Source organism: Lithobates pipiens, unplaced genomic scaffold (genome assembly GCF_037356315.1).
Source record: "Lithobates pipiens isolate NorthernLeopardFrog02 unplaced genomic scaffold, aLitPip1_a1.2 Scaffold_13, whole genome shotgun sequence".
Taxonomy (NCBI): Eukaryota; Metazoa; Chordata; class Amphibia; order Anura; family Ranidae; genus Lithobates; species Lithobates pipiens.
In genome coordinates this window covers 212,035,107-212,056,791 of record NW_027507718.1, presented here as the reverse complement: position 1 = coordinate 212,056,791, position 21,685 = coordinate 212,035,107, and the positions used below count along the sequence as shown (strand labels likewise).

General features: G+C 39.8%; 1 protein-coding gene across 3 annotated transcripts in view; it reads left to right on the top strand.

Annotated features, from left to right (window-relative positions):
* Positions 1–21,685, top strand: part of BMP2K (BMP2 inducible kinase) — a 244,914-nt gene that overhangs the window by 125,273 nt on the left and 97,956 nt on the right. For all 3 annotated transcript variants that reach the window (XM_077476181.1, XM_077476180.1, XM_077476182.1), the window contains exons 3-6: positions 1,208–1,313; positions 6,112–6,254; positions 8,938–9,059; positions 20,168–20,249. In XM_077476181.1, coding sequence (XP_077332307.1) covers positions 1,208–1,313; positions 6,112–6,254; positions 8,938–9,059; positions 20,168–20,249 — 453 coding nt within the window. The remainder of the gene's footprint in view (positions 1–1,207; positions 1,314–6,111; positions 6,255–8,937; positions 9,060–20,167; positions 20,250–21,685) is intronic.

Below are 21,685 nucleotides of genomic sequence, written 5' to 3'. Positions count from 1 at the left end.
TAACTAAGTAACTAGGCCTTTGGCTGGAAGGAGCCTGGAAGAGCAGTTTTTACAGTACAGATAAATAAGACTGTTAAACATACCTTTTATGTTAACATTTATGGCACTGTTTAGTAGACCAGTTTTTCGTCCAAATGCATTTTCGTCTGAATTTCAGGTATTTTCGTTATCAAACGATAACGAACGCGCAGAATCCAAAAAAGGAAAGATCCGACATAAACAAATGCTTTTTTATTTTCGTCGTGACAACAGGTCAATATAGATAGGAGATTCGACATGACGCTGACAATAGCGATCTGTGTCCATCAAAACCTGTGGTCGAATGTGCCTAACCTTAGCTATATTAGTCCAAGATTATTCTACATAGAGAGAAAAGCTTCGACATTATAGAGACAATAGCAAAAAAGGTTGAATGTGCCTAACCTAACTCTATTAGTCCAAGATATTTCGACATAGAGAGAAAAGATTCAGCATGAAGATTTGACGAAGCAGTCGCCGCGAGCAGACATTTATGGTCAAATGCTCCGCCCATAGGCTATAGAAGAATTCTAATGTTGGTTGACTGGTGGTAATAATTAATAAATATAATTGGTTGACTAGTAATAATAATTTAATAAATATAATTATTACTAGTGTCATACAACATTAGAATTCTACTATAGCTTGTAGGCGGTTCATTTGACCGGAAATGTACGACTGCAACGTCGTACAGTTTAGCTGCTCCGTCAACTCTTCTTAGAACATTCGACAGACACCATGAGCCTTCAATGACAGATTCGACCTTAATTATTTAGGATTTGTCGGACGAATGCATTTTTTAACGAACAAAATAAATGAAAAAAGGAATTTCGGGGGTAACTAAATAAATTTATTTTTTGGACGAAAATGAAATTCCGAAACAAAATATTTCAGTGTGCACAGGTCTACTGATTAGTTGCCCAGGTAGTAAAAGCTATAACCAGCTAGCCTGCAGAGGGCCTACTCTAGGAGAGAAGCAACAAGAAGGAGCAGTCAGTTTTTGATTATACTGCAAGTCCACATTAATTTCCTTTAGACATTTTACTCTGTTTCATTTGGTACAGCTAGTCCTGGAAACCCCAAATACAGAGTATTCTTGGTAACAAACTACATACTTTTACTTACATTCATAATTAATGTAGGTATTTTATATGTATAAAATATATTTCTTTCCTCTTTTTTTTTTCAGAAAGAACTATCGGGACATAAAAATATCGTTGGCTATATAGATTGTGCCATTAACTCTACCAATGATAATGTCTGGGAGATCCTTATCCTAATGGAATATTGTAGAGGTAACATTTTTACACCTACTGTATGCACATATACTTTTAAAATATGGTAGTTCCTGGGAAAAAATAAATAAATGCTAGATGTGCAGTAATGACCCTGTCAGTTGCCACCCAAATACTGCCCTGAGCGTCTGTTTCCAGTGCTGTTAAAGTGGAAGTAAACCCTCCTATCATTTTCAGTCAAGGAAGCTGCCATCTTGGCCTCTAATAATTCTTCAACTGCCATAATGCTGCACATGTGATCAGTTATGACACCAGCCATTGGATGGTTTGAAAGTTTGGTTGAGAGCACAACCAATGTGAAAGTTAGTATTTCCGGCATGCCAGGAATGTAAGTGTTTTTTTGAAACTGGGTTTACTCCCTTTTTAAGGTGAACACTGCTACTGAGAAAAGTTGCTCTGTCTTCTTCGCCCCTTCTGCCCTCTCTAACTTTTTTTTATTGCTTGTATTACTTCACTTCCACAATATATCATTTTCTGTATGTGAGTGCAGGAAATCTCTGCCATACAAGTGCTCCTCCTCCATTCACAGAATGTTATACATTGTGTGATAAGTGTATTATAAATGTTGTAAATGGCAAAGAGGGCATAAGAGGGTAGGTTAGTGGCCCAACTTTTCTCAGTAGCAGCAGCTGCTGTTAACCTACACAGCACTGGAAGACCGCTTCTCAGGACGGTATGCAGGGGCTGTGAAGAAGACATTGCAGGTATGGTTTTTACTTGCAGGTGATGGGATAGATACCAATACACATACCTAATGTGTTTTGTGCTGTATCTAAGAAATAAAATGCTGAACTTCAGCTTTAGCTATACAGGAGCAATATGATCCCATCTATAAGCTCAGGCTGCAAAATGTTGACAGTTTTTTTTTCCATATGGGCTAACTTCTGATTGAAATGGAAAACTAACTTGTAATAACATTAAGTTATAGTCACATTTTAAGGAACATTTTCCTTTTATATTGTATGAGCTGTTTCTGCCAGGCACCTGGGAAGAGCTTGTGACTGATTACTGTAAATGCAACATAGTTTTTCATAACTGTCGGTATTATGGTTTGCATGAAAATGGCACAAAATACTTTCCCTTTTGCCTAGTTCTCCTGTGGATTGTAAGGCTGTTGAATTTATTTGAGAATGTTTGCTTTATAAATGTGAGAATCAAGCATGACATTTGGTTATTTGGAATTTTATTCTAAATTTGTATTCATAACTAGTTATATATATTTTTCTTTCATAGTAAGGATCTACATGAAATATCTTTCTGCCAAATTGTACTATATTTAATTTATATCACAAAACCCAGAAGTGCTCAACGTTTTGCAGTTTGCAAGCAATTACCACATTTTGTTGAATTTTAAAGGACTATTTCTAAACTGTTAGTGTTTTACCAGGTCTTTCTTCAACATAAAGCTTGTTAAATAGAAATATTTTGCCTGCACTAAACATGAAATCACAGAACTATTCTATTGTCTATAAAGGGGAACTGATATTGGGAAACTATGCCCAAAAACGGGAGGCAGAAGGCAAACCAATAATCATCAGTATTGCATGTGGTCATCATGCTGCTGATTTTATTTTTTCTCCACTACTAATTTACCTCCAGCAAAGACAACAGTGAGACGCACAGAGGTAACATCACCAAATCTCATTTTAAATCCCTTGAAACAAGCAAGCAGAGGCAGCAGTGCCTTTGATTTACACTGCAGATCTACTGTTATGAAGCTGTAGGCATTGGAGTGCATGTGCATGCCCACAACTCAAAACGTACAGTTGTATATTTTAGGTAGAATTCAACACAAAATATAACATTTTCAAGGTACTGCTTAGGCACCAGCAAAATTTCCAGATGTTCTTTAAGACATAACAAATCTTCACTTTTCTTTCTTGTCCACTGAGGGACATGGGAACGGTTGGGTTATACTGTCACCTACAAGAGAAGTAGACATGGGCATCAAAAAACATATTGCCTTGCATAGGATAACCTCACCCGCAACTATCATGTCTATTTTCTGCTAGTATCCTCAGGAGAGTGGTTGTGTGTACTCTTGCTTTCAAAACCTTCTGCTATCAACAGCTGCTATTAGATTCATATTAGATAAGTTAACTGCTGGAAACCTCTCCAGTCAGCCAACAAGTGCTGGTAGATTCATGACAAATAAAATAAGTCAGTCTGCCAGTAGGTGCAGCTTTTCCCAGTTTTTGACTGGTGTTCTCTTGGCAACATTCCTGAATTTCTAGAATTATCTACAACAACTCATGAATTTAACCTATTGAAATCCTAGTTAGTCAAGCAGTTCCACTTTCTCTACACTACATGTTCTCTCTCTAACAGTCCCTGTCTGCAGTGACTACATATCTGTGTTTCAGTTTACAGGACTATGCTGTTCAGGTCAGATTGGCATAATTGGGGTGTCCATACCAAAAGCTCCAGAGGCAAAGCGGTTTTTTATGTTTCCATATCTGCAAGTCAGACAGGATCAGATTGAGTTTTCTCCTTCTTCAATTAAAAAATGTCCTTTTCATTTTACCAGAGCTACAAAATGGAATTTCACTCTCTGACACCACCTGGTTCTCTCATCTCCTTCCCGTGTCACTGCAAAGATCAACCGATCTCTATCGAACCCTCTCGGGTCTTCTGTAACTAGTGTTATTACCCCAGTTCCTATGTTCTCCAGTTCTATTTTTTTTTTCCTAACATGTTTACTGTTTCTATAGCTGATAGGAGTATTCACCTCATCTAGGATTCTAAACTGTGAATGTCCAGAAATGTCTAAGATTCCACCAGGTCTCTTCTTTCCTCCCTGCACCACAGAGGCTTTCTAGGATTCAGTGCACATTGAGGCTGCATGCCTACATGTTCCCAGTGTTTTTTTCAGTGCATCAGCATTTCCTTCGCTTTTTTCTATGGGACTATACCAGTTTGGGGCCCTGCCTTCAGCCTCTGGTCTCCGTCTTTGTTCACCAATGTGCTGTCCCAGTATTACCAAAACTGTGCTATTTTGGAATCCTCATTGTAGGATAACCTACTGTTGAGGGAACAGTTGACATTGGCTCTGTTGAACAATGTGGTCTTTATAGTTGAGATGTTAGAGTGGTTAAGATGAATCCTACTCCCTTCGAAATTGTCGCTGGAATCAATGCATTGTTTGGAGTATAGTTCTGGGCACAGTTGGAGTCAGAGTCTTTCTTCTACATAAGCTTCAGTTTCTCATAACTCATATTTGGGTTCTTCAGTCCGGGAGTCATCTGACCTTCCCCTTTTGCAGGAGAGTCTTGGGCCTAATGGTAGTCTTTGTTTCAGGTGTTTCCATTGCCATTTAATTCCAGACCTCCATAACATGACATTCTATCACCATGGGATGTCCCTGTATAGACAGATTTGTTTGACCTAGGTCCAAGTTATTCCTGGACTGGTGGCTCAGGAATCCGGCTTTGAAATAGGAGAGTCCTTTCTTTTTGTCTTTTGGAAGTTCCTCATGATGTTGCCAGCTTGTTGAGCTTATAAGGTGTGGTGGTCTCCTTGTCGGTGCAAGGGCCTTGGTCATTTTCAAACTGTCATTCCCTGATCAACATTCTAGTTTGGGTGTTTGGGCTGCCTCTGCAGCTTTGGGCCACCTTGCAGAAAGATCATCCAGTCAGACAAGGCAAACCCATCCTTTGCTGTCAAGACATATTCTACTAGATATGTTTTGGTGCTCCTTGGTCATTTTGACACCAAGGAACCTTTTCAAGGCTACCATGAGGTTTTTTATTATTTCAAAGTTCCAACGGACAGATATTCAGGCCTTATCCGATGCAATCTTCAGGCTTTGGATCACCTAAATGCCCATTTTAGCTGCAGGCAGTCCCTAGGTTTTTCTCGGGTCTGTCAGCATTTTTTGCTTCCTACCCCCTCTGTTGGACTGCCTTTCAGCCAGCCAACAGTCCCAAGAATTTGTGTCCTTCGATGGATGAGAAAGAAAATAGTATTTTTGTACTTTTACTGTAAACCCCCATTGTTGGAGTACATTAAGGGACATATATCCCTCCCTGCTATTTTCATACTTTCAGCACTACTTTGCTACAAAAATGGGGCATGATATTTGGGGGAGGGGGTTATCCTGTGCTGGCCAATAGCTTGTTGGTGAAACTGTCCAATTCTCCTGTAGGCAGCAGTATAACCCGACAGTCTAAGAATTCCTGTTTCCCTCGATAGACTCAAAGGAAATGATTTTACCATGAGTATAAAAATCCTATTTTTTGGTTCAGTCCCTCGTTAGGGTTTAAAGCACTACATAAAAATGTTTACTAAAAATCATTAAGAGCCAAACTCACAAATTTCCTTGTTATTTTGGGCTGCAGAGGTAAGATGTTCCTGATGTAGTTCACATGTCTGCTTCCCCTGGCTTCTTCTCCAGTTTAGAATCTCTGATCTTATACTGCAGCTTGGAAAGTGTCGCTGCAAGTGGTGTATTGTCTGTCATATAATTATAAATGAGAAATCTAACAGATGGAATAATGGCAAAGAACAGGCAGCCTGGGAAATTATGTGCACACATTTTACCAGTGAAGTCCCTGGCAGAAAAAAAAAAGACGATGGGTAATTATTATACAAGATATAGATCGCCAACAGTTTGCGCAGCACTTTACAACATGAGGGCAAACAGTACAGTTACAATACAGTTCAATATGGGAGGAATCAGAGGGACCTGTATAATGTAACCAAATTATCAGTTTTTAGTGATGTTAAAATCAGATACTGGCTTTTGTGTTTATGAAAATCTATTGTGCAGTTCTGTTTTGAAATTAATTTTGTTTGTTAGCCGGACAAGTCGTGAATCAAATGAATCAGAGGCTACAATCTGGGTTCACTGAGGCCGAAGTATTGAGGATATTCTGTGACGCATGCGAAGCTGTTGCAAGACTTCATCAGTGCAAAACTCCGATTGTGCATCGAGACCTAAAGGTAGTTTTCTTATTTTCCTTTCTGATTTGCATGTTCTATATTTCTGTATACCATTGCAACAGGAAAAATGGGGTGGGGGGTATGCAGCTTACTAAAAAAAAGTGTGGTATGTGTATATATGTAATGTGTGTGTGTGTGTGTGTGTGTGTATGTATGTGTGTATATATATATATATATATATATATATATATATATATATATATATATGTGTATATATGAGCTATCGGGGGAGAATAGCCTTGGTGAGAGAGGTAAAGAAGAACCCAAAGATCACTGTGGCTGAGCTCCAGAGATGCTGTCGGGAGATGAGAGAATGTTGTAGAAAGTCAACCATCACTGCAGCCCTTCACCAGTCGGGGCTTTATGGCAGAGTGGCCCGACGGAAGCCTCTCCTCAGTGCAAGATACATGAAAGCCTGCATGGAGAAAAAAACACCTGAAGGACTCCAACATGGTGAGAAATAAGATTCTCTGGTCTGATGAGACCAAGATAGAACTTTTTGGCTTTAGTTCTAAGCGGTATGTGTGGAGAAAACCAGGCACTGCTCATCACCTGCCCAATACAGTCCCAACAGTGAAGCATGGTGGCGGCAGCAGCATCATGCTGTGGGGGTGTTTTTCAGCTGCAGGGACAGGAAGACTGGTTGCAATCGAGGGAAAGATGAATGCGGCCAAGTACAGGGATATCCTGGACGAAAAACCTTCTCCAGAGTGCTCAGGACCTCAGACTGGGCCAAAGGTTTACCTTCCAACAAGACAATGACCCTAAGAACACAGCTAAAATAATGAAGGCGTGGCTTCACAACAACTCCGTGACTTTTCTTGAATGGCCCAGCCAGACCCCTGACTTAAACCCAATTAAGCATCTCTGGAGAGACCTGAAAATGGCTGTCCACCAACGTTTACCATCCAACCTGACAGAACTGGAGTGGATCTGCAAGGAGGAATGGTAAAGGATGCCCAAATCCAGGTGTGAAAAACTTGTTGCATCTTTCCCAAAAAAGACTCAACAATGTCAACAATTGTCAACAATTTTATATTTTTCTGTCAATATCGGGTGCTGTGTGTACACTAATGAGGAAAAAAAATGAACTTAAATGATTTTACCAAATGCCTGCAATATAACAGAGTGAAAAAATGTAAGGGAGTCTAAATACTTTCCGTCCCCACTGTATATATATCTATTATGGTTGTGCTCATATGTTTACATACCCTGGCAGAATTTATGATTTCTTGGCCATTTTTCAGAGAATATAAATGATAACACAAAAACATCACTTATAAAGCCTTAAATAACTTGTACCTTGCCTATCTGAAAAAAATTCTGGTTACCATCATGCATTCTATAATGCAACACCCATAATAATTAAATCAATGCCATCCGTTGTATAGGATACATTACCTTGAATATAAGGGAATTGACTTTAAAGTGTATATATAGCCAAAACTTTCTTCTTTAGTTTGGATAAAGTGGGGAAGGCTTGAAACACCTATCTTTATATTAAATTTTTTTCTGTCTGTGTATCATTGGGAAAATGTCCCTTCATTTCTGTCCCAGAGTCACAGCAGGAAGTTAGAGGAAATCTATTGAAGTTAAGGTTTTTCCTCTTAAACCATTGTCCAGAACAGGATTCTCCATTGGAAGATTCCCATCTACCTTTTTGATCTAGGGACAGCTCTAAAAATTTGGATATTACCTCCCTTTCTTTTCTTGTAACGGGCATCACTAGTACAAGTATAGGGTAAACTTTCCCAATGGGGACATAGACGGCAATACAAACAATAATAACTTGATGAGGGGTTTAGAGGGTTTACCTCTTACACTTTATATCCTAAACAAAATACTGATTGCCAGTCTGTCATGTTGATCTAAAGGTTTTTTGAGTCACTGACCCAGAACAAGTGTGTAGAAGAGTTCTGACAGTTTTTGGAGTTCACTTGCTACATGTAAGTATAGAGCCCAATGTTTCCAGAAAGAGGTCAGCAATGAAGGCCTATATTACTTCATATTGCTCTTTATAGGTTTCCTTTAAAGAGGAAGTAAACCCTGATGAGTTTACTACCCCTTTCATTCCCTGCAAAGGTAAAGCATAATGGACTACTATGCATTGCATAGTAGTCCATTATGTGTCACTTACCAGACACAGGAGCCAGCGATGTCACCGCTGTCCCCTGTAGTCCGGCGCATCCATCTTCTCAGTGGGTCTCGCCGCTCCGCCGCTCTCATTCGGCGAAGCCACGATGACGTCACTCCCGCGCATGCGCACGGGAGCCGCCACGTGCGGCATATCGCCATTGACGGCGGCGCGCTCAGTGCCGTATAGGTTTAGGAGATATTTCTTGGACCTACAGATAAGCCTTAATCTAGGCTTACCTGTAGGTCAAAGCCTGTTGTAAGGGTTTACAACCACTTTAAGCCATTATTAAAGCTATGCAGAGATTTTACTTTCATTGATATTTCTCACAAAATTCCATCATGCAATTATTACTGATCATAACATCCCATATCATGACTGGTTCCTTATAAAAAGAACTTATAAATTATTGTGCAAATTAGAGGACGTTGATTCTGCATATGAAATGTATTAAATCAATAGTTATAAGCATCATTTGTGGTTGTGCTTCAAAATAAGTTATCATTTGTGCCTGGAAGTGTACGACATTTGTCTTTCTTTGTCTTCAAGGTTGAAAACATTCTGCTAAATGACAGCGGGAATTATGTGCTATGTGACTTTGGTAGTGCAACAAACCGATTTCTGAACCCTCAAACTGATGGAGTAAACATAGTAGAAGAGGAAATTAAAAAGTAAGTGAACAACATTTATCGTCCTTAGGGCAAAACAATGGTAACGTAACTTGTTTTTTTTATATGTAGGCTTTTTCATAAAGTTCAAATACAAGAAAACTTAGAGCGTAACTTGAAAGTGGCTTTCACATTCCCTCTTTCTCAGTGGAATTTCAGTCACGCTACAGGGGATATGATGGCGTTCAGATGAATGTTCTTTAATATTGGTGGGCACCTTAACACGGTTTTACAAACTTTGCTTTTAGATCAGAGATTTTTGCTTGGCACATGTACATGTTCAAGTTGGCTAACCGCATCAAAATAATCCCTGTCTCGCCAGTCTGAAGACTGCCAAATACTTACGGTTGCATTGTGTAATTGGAAGACAGCTTTACTATATTCTGTAGTAGCATCTCAGCCAGTGAGAGGAACCGCAGAGCCCTGGGGAAAACCAGGTGTCCAGTAATATCGCTGCCAGTAGTGTAAAGATTTAACACACTACACAATAGAATGGCAAGTTTTTTAAAAGTATGTAAATACAACATTTCATATTCCTGATATGTGCCTGCTGTACCATGTACTTGTAAGAAAAAAGTCTCCTGTTCTCTTTGTATTGCTTCCTTTGTGTGAAATCCCTGGTGTCCCTGCCAGTCCCTCTGCTTTCCGCTTTAAAACTGGCCACACTATGCAAGAGAACACAGCGTGGTCAGTTCTCTAGCTATGCTCTCCTCCAGTAATCCTACTTGTCCTGACTTGTACTTCCCCCACCCCGCACAGCCTTTTCCTGGGAAGATCAGTGCGCTGCTGTGTCTCCTACCCCAGCACTCAGTTCTCATAAGGCGCTAAGAGTGTATGTGATCACTTCTAAAAAGTGACAAAAATATATTTATAATGTGTTATATATATATATATACATATATATATATATATATATATATATATATATATATATATATATACACAAATGCTTTGCCTTCCACTTTTTATTTAAACTGAATTGAGGGCTTAAATATACTTTAAGCTCCTTGTTTCTAGTTTAACCCCTTCAGCCCCAGACCATTTTGCTGGTCAAAGACCAGACCACTTTTTGCGATTGGCACTGCGTCGCTTTAACTGACAATTGCGCGGTCATGCGACGCGGATCCCCAAACAAAATTGACGTCCTTTTTTTCCCCACAAATAGAGCTTTCTTTTGGTGGTATTTGATCACCTCTGCGTTTTTTATTTTTTGCGCTATAAACAAAAATAGTGACAATTTTGAAAAAAACGCATTCTTTTTTACTTTATGTTATAATAAATATCCCCAAAAATATATAACATTTTTTTTTTTCCCTCACTTTAGGCCGATGCTTATTGCGATTTTTTTTAAACAAAAATATGTAGAAAAATACGTGATTATTGATTGGTTTGCGCAAAAGTTATAGCGTTTACAAAATAGGGGATAGTTTTATGGCATTTTTATTATTTATTTTTTACTAGTAATGGCGGCGATCATCAATTTTTATTGTGACTGCGACATTATGGCGGACACATTGGACATTTTTGACACATTTTTGGGACCATTGTCATTTATACAGCAATCACTGCTGTACAAATGCAGTGATTCCTGTGTAAATGACACTGGCAGTGAAGGGGTTAACCAGTGGGTGGCAGTGTAGGGGTTAAGTGTTCCTAGGGGTGTGTTACTAACTGTTGGGGGGCTGGGCTTTCATTTAGTGAACACTGATCTCTGCTCCAATCACATGGAGCAGAGATCAGCGTCACTTGTTGCTAGGCAGAACAGGGAGATGCTGTTTACAATGGCATCTCTCCGTTCAGCCACCCCGTGGTCCCAACCAGCATGCGTGCTCGCGATGGCAGGGCGTCATTAAAGATTGGACGTACCTGTACACCAATATGTCTGCCCGTGCCATTCTGCCGACGTACATCGGCGTGCGCCGGTCGGGAACTGGTTAAAGCCTCTCAAAAGCTGCAGTTGCTTCAAGCGAGCTTCGTCGTAGACATCTATGGAGGTTTTTTAGCACGCATTGAAGCACCACTAAAGCGACATGGGGTTATTATTTTTGAAGCAAAGCAAAAGCAAGATGTTAACAGGACTGTAAGCTTACCATTTTATTTAGTGACAGGAGCTTTGACTGGCATTCAGAGAGTGTTCAGAGAGCTTTAAAAAAGCGTGTCTGAAGCCATGTTTTAAATCAAGTGTAAACGATTGGTGGCTGTGGGTGGGGATTACCCCACTGCAGATAATTGTCCCAGTACAGGTGGCAGATTGCTGGTGGGCTCGTTCATGTAGATTCAGACTAGTATCCAGACATGCCCAAGCTCATCCCTGGTTAGGTCCTGTGTCAGAAATGTATTTCTGTATTTTTTCTATTGAGTAGTTTCTCCTACTGTATGGTGTCACCAAAACAGAAAACAGTGGGCCTGTAAAAGAAGTATTTCCCTAGTACATAGATGAAGAATACAGCCACAGATCTAAGTTACCAACTGAGAACAAGTATGCATAGCTAAAAATTTGAATGTTTTTATGTATACTGCTTCTACATCAGCAACTCAAAGTATTGATCAAATGGCTCAATGTAACAGCCAGGATTTTTCATATTCTGTGTCACACTGCAAAACTTCAGACTGGGCCGCCATGATAGCCATTTGAGGTTGACAGGGGCTTCCACAGCAAGCTGCTTACGTGGGGGCACCTAATGGGAGGGAGGGCCCAGGAGCGCCGCCGAGGGACCCGAGAAGAGGAGGATGCGGGCTGCTGTGTGCAAAAATATTACACAGGGCAGGCAAGTATGACATTTATTTTGTTTTAAAAAAACAAGACTTTAAAGCGGAGTTTCACTTAAAAAAAAAATTTTTAAATTAAAAGTCAGCAGCTACAAATACTGCAGCTGCTGACTTTTAATAATCAGACACTTACCTGTCCCAGGGTCCAGCGATGCGGGGGAATAAAGCCCCGCTCATCTCCCCCTCTTCTCTGTGGCTCTGGCATTGTCACTGTGGTTGCCCGGCTGTGGCTTCACAGCTGGGCATGCACTGCGCGTATGCGCAAGCCGCACTGTGACTGGCCAGGTAGTTATCTGGGACCTGTGACGTGTCCCAGATGATTGCAGAGAGGGAGGGGGGAGAGGTGATCTTCCTTCCGGCGCTGCCTAAAAAGAGGGTTTCCGCTCCCTCCCAAAAAATGACATGCCAAATCTGTCATATCAGGGGGTCACATTCCCTTAAAGCGGAAGTTCCATTTTTGGGTGGAACTCCGCTTTAATATCACTGTAAAATTTGGTCTCCAATTTGCAGTGGTCACTGTTTCAGCTACTATTGAACCCAGAATTTACCACTCCCACTAACACCGGACACATGTAAAAACTCTGTTTAATCAAAGAACATACAGTAAATGACTTTTAGTCAATTTTAACCACTTAAGGGGCGAGCCTCTTTCTGAGATTTGTTGTTTACAAGTTAAAAACTGTTTTTTTTTCTTTGCTAGAAAATTACTTAGAACCCCTCAAACATTATAAATTTTCTAGAGAATAAAATGGCAGTCATTGCAATACTTTCTGTCACGCCGTATTTGCGCAGCAGTCTTACAAGCACAATTTTTCTGGAAAAAAAATTAACTTTTTTGAATTAAAAAATAAGGCAACAGTAAAGTTGGCCCAATTTTTTTTTTATATTGTGAAAGATAAAGTTACGCCAAGTAAATTGATACCCAACATGTCACACTTCAAAATTGCGCCCGCTCGTGGAATGGTGACAAACTTTTACCCTTAAAAATCTCCCTAGGCGACATTTAAAAAATTCTACAGGTTGCATGTTTTGAGTTAGAGGATGTCTAGGGCTAAAATTATTTCTCTTGCTCTACCGATCGTGGCGATTCCTCACATGTGTCGTTTGAACACGTTTTCATATGCGGGCGCTACTCACGTATGCGTTCGCTTCTGCATGTGAGCTCGTCGGGACGGGGCGCGTTTATTTATTTTACCTTTTTTATTTTTTTATTTTTACACAGTTTAAAAAACAAAAAGTGTCACCTTTTATTCCTATTCCTATTTATTCCTTATTCCTATTCCTATTCTATTCCCTTGTAATAGAAAAAAAAGCATGAAAGGACCGCTTAAATATGAGATCTGGGGTCAAAAAGACCTCATATCTCATATTAACACTAAAATGCAATAAAAAAATAAAATGTAAACAAAATTAAAGCAGCATATATTTATTTTCAGGCACCATAAGTGCAACTAGTCGAACAGTTTTAGGTCATTTGTTCTGGTTGTATTCATCAGGTCAAGTTAATGATAGGGAAAATGTGTAGATAGCTTTTATTTTCTTGATTTCAGTTGTATTTTTTAGATTTAAAATATAAAAAAAAGGCTTCATGATTCCAGAAAAAGATAGTAGTTTTTTTTTTTTACACAAAACGCTGTCATAGAGAAAACCTGTGAGCTTTGCTGTGCTTACCAAGATATACATTTTCCTGCAGTAAGAGTTCACACCTACTGCATAGTAACCTCAAAGGGAGCCGAAAACCACATGTAAACAGAAGCCACAAATAATTTCTTGTTGTGGCTTTGTCCCGGTGCTCTTAGTATTCATGATACAGTTTCACTGTACCAGCCACATGTACTTTATCTTTGAGACAAACATATGCTACTGGCAGGATCAACTGGGTAGCCAATGAGAGGAACATGGGCTCAAGTGCTGGTGGCAAGGGGGTTGATCTGTATACTGGGGCATGTAAAAAAAACCAAAAAAAAAACCTCTACATCTCTGAAGAGATAAAACATGGGGAGATGTGCATGTGTTTCAAAGACCATACAAATACAGAAAAATTGCTGTTGATCTGACAGAAATTCACTCATCTCCTTACCATAGGTTCACACCTATGCTGTTGCAGTTGATGCAGTTTTTGGGAGCGTTTTTGCATTGTTTTTCTCTCTTTAACAAACTGCGTATAGCTGTTACAGAGCAGGTCGATGTAGATCCATAGTCAATTATGACGCTTGCTGCAACCGCCCGACCCGAAAAACAAAACAAAAATAAAAACAACGGTCTGCTCCCACGGTCTGTCAGCTCCTTCATCTGACAGTTCTTAAATAATTAAGGGGTGGGGGTCACCTGCTTATGTCACCAGATGGCCACAACTCCTTGTGACATTGTCGGCCAGGGGCATGCTGGGCCTACAATGTCACAAGAGGGTGGGGCCACCCAATGATGTCAGCGGAGGACCCGCCCCTTTTAAGATCAGTCTGATGGCGAAGCTGGCAGGAGCAGACTGTTTTTAAATTTTAATTTTTTTTGGGTCGGATCTACACTGGGGGACATTGTAAATAAAGGACTTGTCAAAAAACTGCCAACTGTCATTTTTTCCACTACACTTTCTTTGGGGTGAATGAGTAGGGGTACGGTACTATGTACCCCATAGTCCTTCACATAAGGGGGAGGTCAGGATCTGAGACCCCCTTGTTAAAGGGGGCTATCAGATTTTGATAAGCCGCAGACCCCCACAACCACCGACCAGGGTTGTGGGGAAGAGGACTTTGTCCCCATAAACATGGGAACAAGGTGCTTTGGGGGGGCATAGCCCCCTGTCCTAAAACACACCCTTATGTTGAGAGCATGTTGCCTGGTATGGTTAATGAGGGGTTCGGGGGGGGGGGGGGGTGCTCACTCATCCTTTTTCTCTCCTCAACTGCCTGGCTGCATGCTCAGATAAGGGTCTGGTATGGATTTTGGGGGGTGACCAAGCCATTTTTTATTTCAATGTTGGTGTGGGGTTTCCCTCAAAATCCCACTGACTGCCGATGACTCCTTGGCTGTTAAAGATACGGCGACTGTCTTCCCGGCCCACTCCTTTAACATCCAGCTATTCACAGTTTGTTATAGGAAAAAAATACAAAATTCATGTAAAAATGCATCAAAAACATATGCGTTTTTAGTGTGGGTCTATTTCCAAAATCGCACTGGCTGAAAAACGCATAGATCTGAATGTGAACCATAGGAAACCAAGTTAAATTGACTGTAGTACGTTTCTGCAACCTAGTGTAAGTCATGTTTGTGTCCTGTTTGTGTACTGACAACACACAGCATTTATGTAGTGGTGTCAGGTATGCCCAGTTGTGTTTTGTATAGTAGTCAAATAGTAGTTTCAACTCTGTTTAACAGACCAAAAGAGAGCAAATAGAGGGCTTAAAGTTAATTTTTAGGGTTTATATACATTTTGGGCATTTACGTACACTTTGTTTTTGGCTAGCATGAGAAAGTGTCAAGTTTTAGAGCCATCTCTGTCTCCACTGGGATGATTTACTATTCAGTTTGTCCTGGTGAACATTCTCTGCAAAATAGAAAACGATGGGAAATTCTGAAATGTATGGATGTTGCCAAATTAGGAGGTGAGGGGAAATGTTACAATGGAGACACCCATTGTAATGACCAGTTTCTTGTCGAATAGATTTTATTTTACTTCCTGTTATCTCTTCAGGACAGGGTCCAAAGGGAAATCTCCTCAATGGGAAACAGAAAGCAAAAAATAATTAATAGTTTGAGGATTTAGCTGTATTTAAAACATACGCTTTTTCACATAGAGCAGGAAAGCCTTGGGGCGTTTAGTCTCTTTTTGTTTATGCTGACCACTGTGACCGGGTCCAAAAGTGGTGGAAAATCAAAAATTTAGAGATGTCCCCAAAAACAATAGAAAGAAATTCTTATAATAGAGGGCACTTATTCAGTGAGAGCAGCCTAAAAGAGTATTTTTCCCAGCTTGGAAAGATACCCTCTCACTTCTGTTCAGCTGACTAAACAGGAAGTAAAAGGAGATCTCCACAATGTTGGAAAGAAGAAATATATTTGGAGGGAAATAATTTTCCATCATAAAGATTTGTAATATTAATGTCCCAACTGAAGGTTTTTCCCTCATTTCTTACTTTGATGACAGCTCTAGAATTTTGAATTTCCCAACACTTGTGACTCTGGGGGGGGGGGGGGGGGTAATTGGAAGAATGCATCTCCCCAGCAGGGACCCAGACAGCAATAAAAACTTGATTCACCAAAAACCATATAATATGAGGTCAAAATTAAACAACACTTTCAACTGTATTCAGTTAGTCAGGCCCTAGCACTACATAGTTGAAGGTAAATCTAAAGAAAATTGTATAATGTATGGCCAGCCTTATTCTACTTTTCTTTTCTTTGCGAAAGTACATAATAAATAAAAAAATAAATATATATATATATATATATATATATATATATATGTATATATATATATATGTATATATATATGTATATATATATATATAATATATATTATTTAGCCCTTGCAAAAACATTTAAGAGGAGCTTCACACCCCCCTCCCTATGTTTGTTTTTCTCTTCTTTGTGACCTGGGTTTGTCCATAAAAAGAAAATCAAGCTGTGTTCTGTAGGGCTCCACTGCTTCGTGTGACATTGCCAAATAGGTAATAAAAAATAATTCAGATTGTAAAGGGGGTGGGGGGGGGGGGATGTTGTCAGAAAAACATTGCCAAATATTGCTGTCTTTGTCAGTATTTCTGCAGCATGACAGGTTATGTTTAAGCTGACTTTGAGTGTTTTGTTATTGAATTCTTAAAAAAAAAAAAGAAACCTTTGTGCGCTAGAGGCGCATTTTTTTCCCTCTGACACTTGTTAAATGAGAGGGTTATTAGGATTTTGACCGTAGATTGTTCCACTACAACCGAGCATTTTGAGTAATTTGTTAAATAATAGTTACAGTACTAGTTTGTTTGTCTTTGGGAAACATAGGTCCATTTACACCCTTTTCTGTGGTGCTCATGGTGCTGTTAATTTTGCATGACATTTTGATGTACATATAAAAAAAAAAATCAGGAAAAAAACCTGTTTTGGAGTACCCCAGAATGCACAGATGTAACAAGATGTTTAGTTTCTCTTAAAAAAAACAGACGGTTGTAGTAATGCTATTAAAGTGTTAATAAACCCATAAACAGTCAAATCAGTCTGTATATGCAGTAATGCATGCTTGTTATATTCACTGTGGAACCTAAGAGGTTAATCCTCTGCATTGTGTAAAAAGGCTGTTTGATTCTGTATGCAAAGATCTTCCTCTTCTTCCACTGACTCCAAAATATGTTTGGCTAAGACAGAGTTACTGGAGTCAGTCTGCACATGCTCAGTTTGGGGGGTATTGATAGAGAGTTTTTTTTTTTTCTTGGGAGGGTGCATGTGATCAGCACAGGGCCAATCTGCACTGTCCAGACAGAGGGTCAGGGGTCCTGCAGCCTGATAGGACAGCCAATGCAGTATGAAAACTCCTCCGACAAGCTTTAACCAGGCACTAATAGAAGTCACAAGATTGCTGTATACTTCTGGTGAGAAAGGGTATTCAGCAGTTTATTTTTACTAAAATAATTGCATTTCCATGTTCTGTGTACCATGGGAAACAATTTAAAAGAAGTGGACGTTTTTCTGTTTTTATATAAAAATGCATCCTTGGGATGATGGGAGTAGTGTAGACTAGAGGGCTTTGAAGCTGTGGCGACGTGACACATTCTTGCAACTGTCTGATCTCCACTCTGATTCCCAACCTCTCACTGCTGCTTATACTTCCCTACTTAATTGCTGGAGTGAAGTAAAATAGCCAGCACTTCTGGACATGGGTGAGTATAGACCCTATTTTCTCCCATAACACAGCACTGGATTCCCGAGCAGACAGGCTAGAATGATATGTTGAGGGAGGTTTTTTTGTGAATTGTAATTTTAACAACATGTAACTTTCCTACGACTTTTTTTTTCTAGTTGTCTGCAGCTGGCAAGCAAGCAGAAGCTAAGTGTATGCAGCAGGATGGGGAGATATTTGGGGCTCATTCACACCTGTGTGTTTTTGGTGCATGCTGCATCTTTGATGTGGTTTTATTAAAACATGCATTCTATAAAGTTCATCTGTAGAGCGCCTAAAGCACAGCGTGTCATAAACGCAGTGCACAGATGTGAATCAGCCCTCAAGCTTCTCTATCACCAGATAAAAAAAGGTGCATCCTGTAAAGAAGTCAGGTAATGCTCATCTGCTGTGCAATCGGTGGTGTTATTTTTCTCTAAATTGGTAACCAGGTTAAATTTGACTTGCTTGAGTTTCAAGTTTCAAGCATACTGGAAAATAAAATATGTTCCATCCCCTACCTATCCCCCAAGACAGGAGAAGTTTTTTTAGCTGAATATATTTAAAGGCTAACTGCACCTTTTTAGATCATGTTACACCCATATTTAGTGGTGCCAAGTGGAACCTCTCACCCCCCTCCAAAAAAAAACAACAAAAGCCCTCAGTGACAACATGTGCGGGTTCTCATCCACAGCTGCTGTCACTTTTCAATTAAGCTGCATCATTTATTCACAGAGATCTGTGAATAAATCTATAAAGCTGGCAATACATTATACAACTTTCTTGTTCAATGTCTTTTTAGATTTACCTTCACCCATGTAGTGCAATGGCCTGCCTGGCTGCTTACAAATTGAAAGTGTTTAGGTTTGACCTCCTATTAAATGTTTTTGGTAAATCTAAAGGAAAGTTGTACAAGAAAATTGTATAATGTCTTGCATATTAACGGCGCACAATTGTCGGCCAACAAACACGACTGTAGTGACATACTACGTGGAATGTCAGCTCTTGAGCACCACCCTTTGGGCACCACCTGATAATGTCGTGTTTGGTGAGCATTGATTCCGAGCATGCGTGTTTGTACTTTGGACTTTTGTGTGATGGACTTGTGTACACACAAGACGAAAATCTGACAACAGACCGTTGTCCACCGAAAATTTACTAGCCTGCCATCCAACATTTGTAGGCAGAAAGTTGGCCAACAGTTGTCTGATGGAGCATACTAATGGTCAGATTTTAGGCAAACAGTCTGTCATCACATAATTCACGGACAAAAATCTGATCGTGTGTACGAGGCTTAAGTCTCAACTGCCACTGCGACAGAAAGACTTGCAGTTTTCAATAGATCACTGGACTTGTAGTCCATTGACCCTTCCCCCAGCCGAGTAAGGCTTCATGTACATGGGATGTTGTTTAACCTCTCCTGAACGATTTAACTTGACAGGTAAAAACCAACATCTAAAAACGTCTGTTTAGCTGCGTTTACATGCAGCATTTAGCCACATTTGTGTCTATAAGCGTTTTTTTTTTTTTGTTTTTTTTTTAGTTAAAATGAAAATCGTCTGCAAAAAAAACATTGCTAAATGTGTTTAGCAGCATTTATAAGCTGTTACAGGTGTTTGGCATTTCAAATGCCTCTGATCATCCGTCCTGAACGCATTTCTTTGTGTTCCAAAAAATGCTTCTAAACTCAACTGCCTAGAAACTACTATAAACGACCTTGTGTACATGTACTGATAAGATAACATAGAGGAGAGTTCAGGAGCAGCTGAATAACTGCCCAACTGCTCCTAAAAAGCGTCAGTTTACCAGCAGTGGTGTACACGAGGCCTAACTGAAAGTTTGTATAGACATAGAGCTTAAGGAACAGTCGGCAGGAGTCTAAACAGGCCGAATGTTGGGTGACAGTGGCCAGTTCAATTCAGGCCAAGGTTCGGCCCATATATGGCTGACTTCTGTCGGACGAGCATGCTGGAAAACTAGCAGCCGACCGGCTCCCGATCAGCGCCTTCAGCCAATGGCTGAGAGCGCTGACCGGAGTGTTCTGGTTGGGGGACCTTCCCCCTGTCGGAACACAATAGCTCAGCAGGGGAAATCGCTGTGCTAACATCAGATCGTTAGTACAGTGATTCCGATCTGAACTGTCAATGGGTATGTACTAGGTATAATATTGCACCTATGATCAACTGATTGTGTTTGCAATGCTTTTGCAGATGTATAGTATTTGCATTCTTTTTTTTTTTTCTGTGTGCAAAAGTTGGACTTGGGCTTTTATGGAATGTTTACGAAGGATGAAAACGTGATGGTTTTAGCACTCATTGACCTTCATAAGGATCTTTATGAAGATTTGGAATTTTTTTTTTCTTTCTTTGGCCAGCTGTAATATTCAATCTATTGTAGCATTGGTTTACGTAAAATTTACCAGGTATGATATAAATGTTACATTTTGTGAACTTTAATCATTTTTTTAATCCTTTTTTAGATATACCACTCTCTCATACAGAGCTCCAGAAATGATCAACCTTTATGGGGGAAAGAAGATTACAACAAAGGCAGACATCTGGGTAAGACGTAGATCATATTAATATAGATGAAGACCATTTGTTGCAATGACAGATCTGTAACTGCATCTACCAAGTAATGCTATTTTTATCATGACATTCACATTCCAGTGATTTATTCCATTTCTGCTTTTAACTTCAAGTATGTCCTTTTTGCAAACGCCTTTCATTCTGACAAGGAACACGCTGAGGGTTTCATATACTCTGAGACATTGGTTACCACGTAGTCCTCATCAGATGACAGTGCTCAGAAAAGAGGATTGTTGTCACACAAAAGAACAACAAAACAAATACAATCTGAAACTGCAAAGATGTCATATGATATTTCCTGGCAGATTTCTCAACCAAGAAAAGCAAAAGAAAATGAAGTACGTTTATCAGCAGCCTTTTCTCAGAAAGTAATATTGTATGTACCCAGTGAGAGCAATTTCAGCGCTATAAAAAAAATCTGTTTATGTTGACACATTTCAGTTAGCTGCGTAAATACAGTTATAGAAAATTTGATTTGGGGCTGAGAGCAATAATTATTTAGAGACATTTTGAAAATCATATCTAGGAGCACTTGCAATACAACTAAAATGTGACATGTGGATGTAAAAGTGAAGAAATGTCAGCACACAAGGATTCCCCCGAAATGGTCCTATGGCAATGTTTTGGATCCACGCAGGGCTCTTTCGTCAGACAAGTGGCTAAGGGGCCCTGGGTGCCTCTGAAACATTGCCATATGTTTATCATATGACCACAAAAATAAAGCTTTGGACGCTTTCGAGGAATTCTTGGTGTGCTCATGACATTTCTTCACTTTGATCGTCTATGGTTTCCAGCCTGTGGTCATTACAGCACCCAACATTACTGATAAGCCATTTTCTTCAAAATGTGCGTGGGGAACATTGTCTTTGGATTATGTGAATGTAAACCCTCATGTGCACGGCCACATAGTCGTTCCATGAAAAAATTTGAATAGATATCATCCGGAGATTTTACATTAGTCATGTGGTTTCATGATGAAAATTGCCTTGTTTGTTAATTCAGCAATAAAAATACATTGTCACAAATGTAAAAAATTGCAGGTAGAAGCACATTAAAATCAAGTACTCTTAATACTTCCAACATTTTCTTTTCTGTAAACCGTTTTTTATGGTTTTGTTATGTGCTTCTGAACTGAGGGAATTGACACTTCAGAATTTCCACACAGCTTCTTCCTCCTTGCTTGTCATAACCCTCTTCTAGTCTTGAAGTATCCTATTTACTTTCTGTGCTGGCCCAGCTCATCTGCCCCTCCTTTTATATAGCCGCTGGGGGAGAAGCGAAGAGGAATACTATTGCGTGTCACTTGAGCTGAGGCTGCTGATATCACATCCAGGATGGCAATGCCCAGCAGCAGTCGCTTCTTGGCCTTTTGGATAAGGTCAAGTGTAGTATCTGTTCTTATCAGTTAC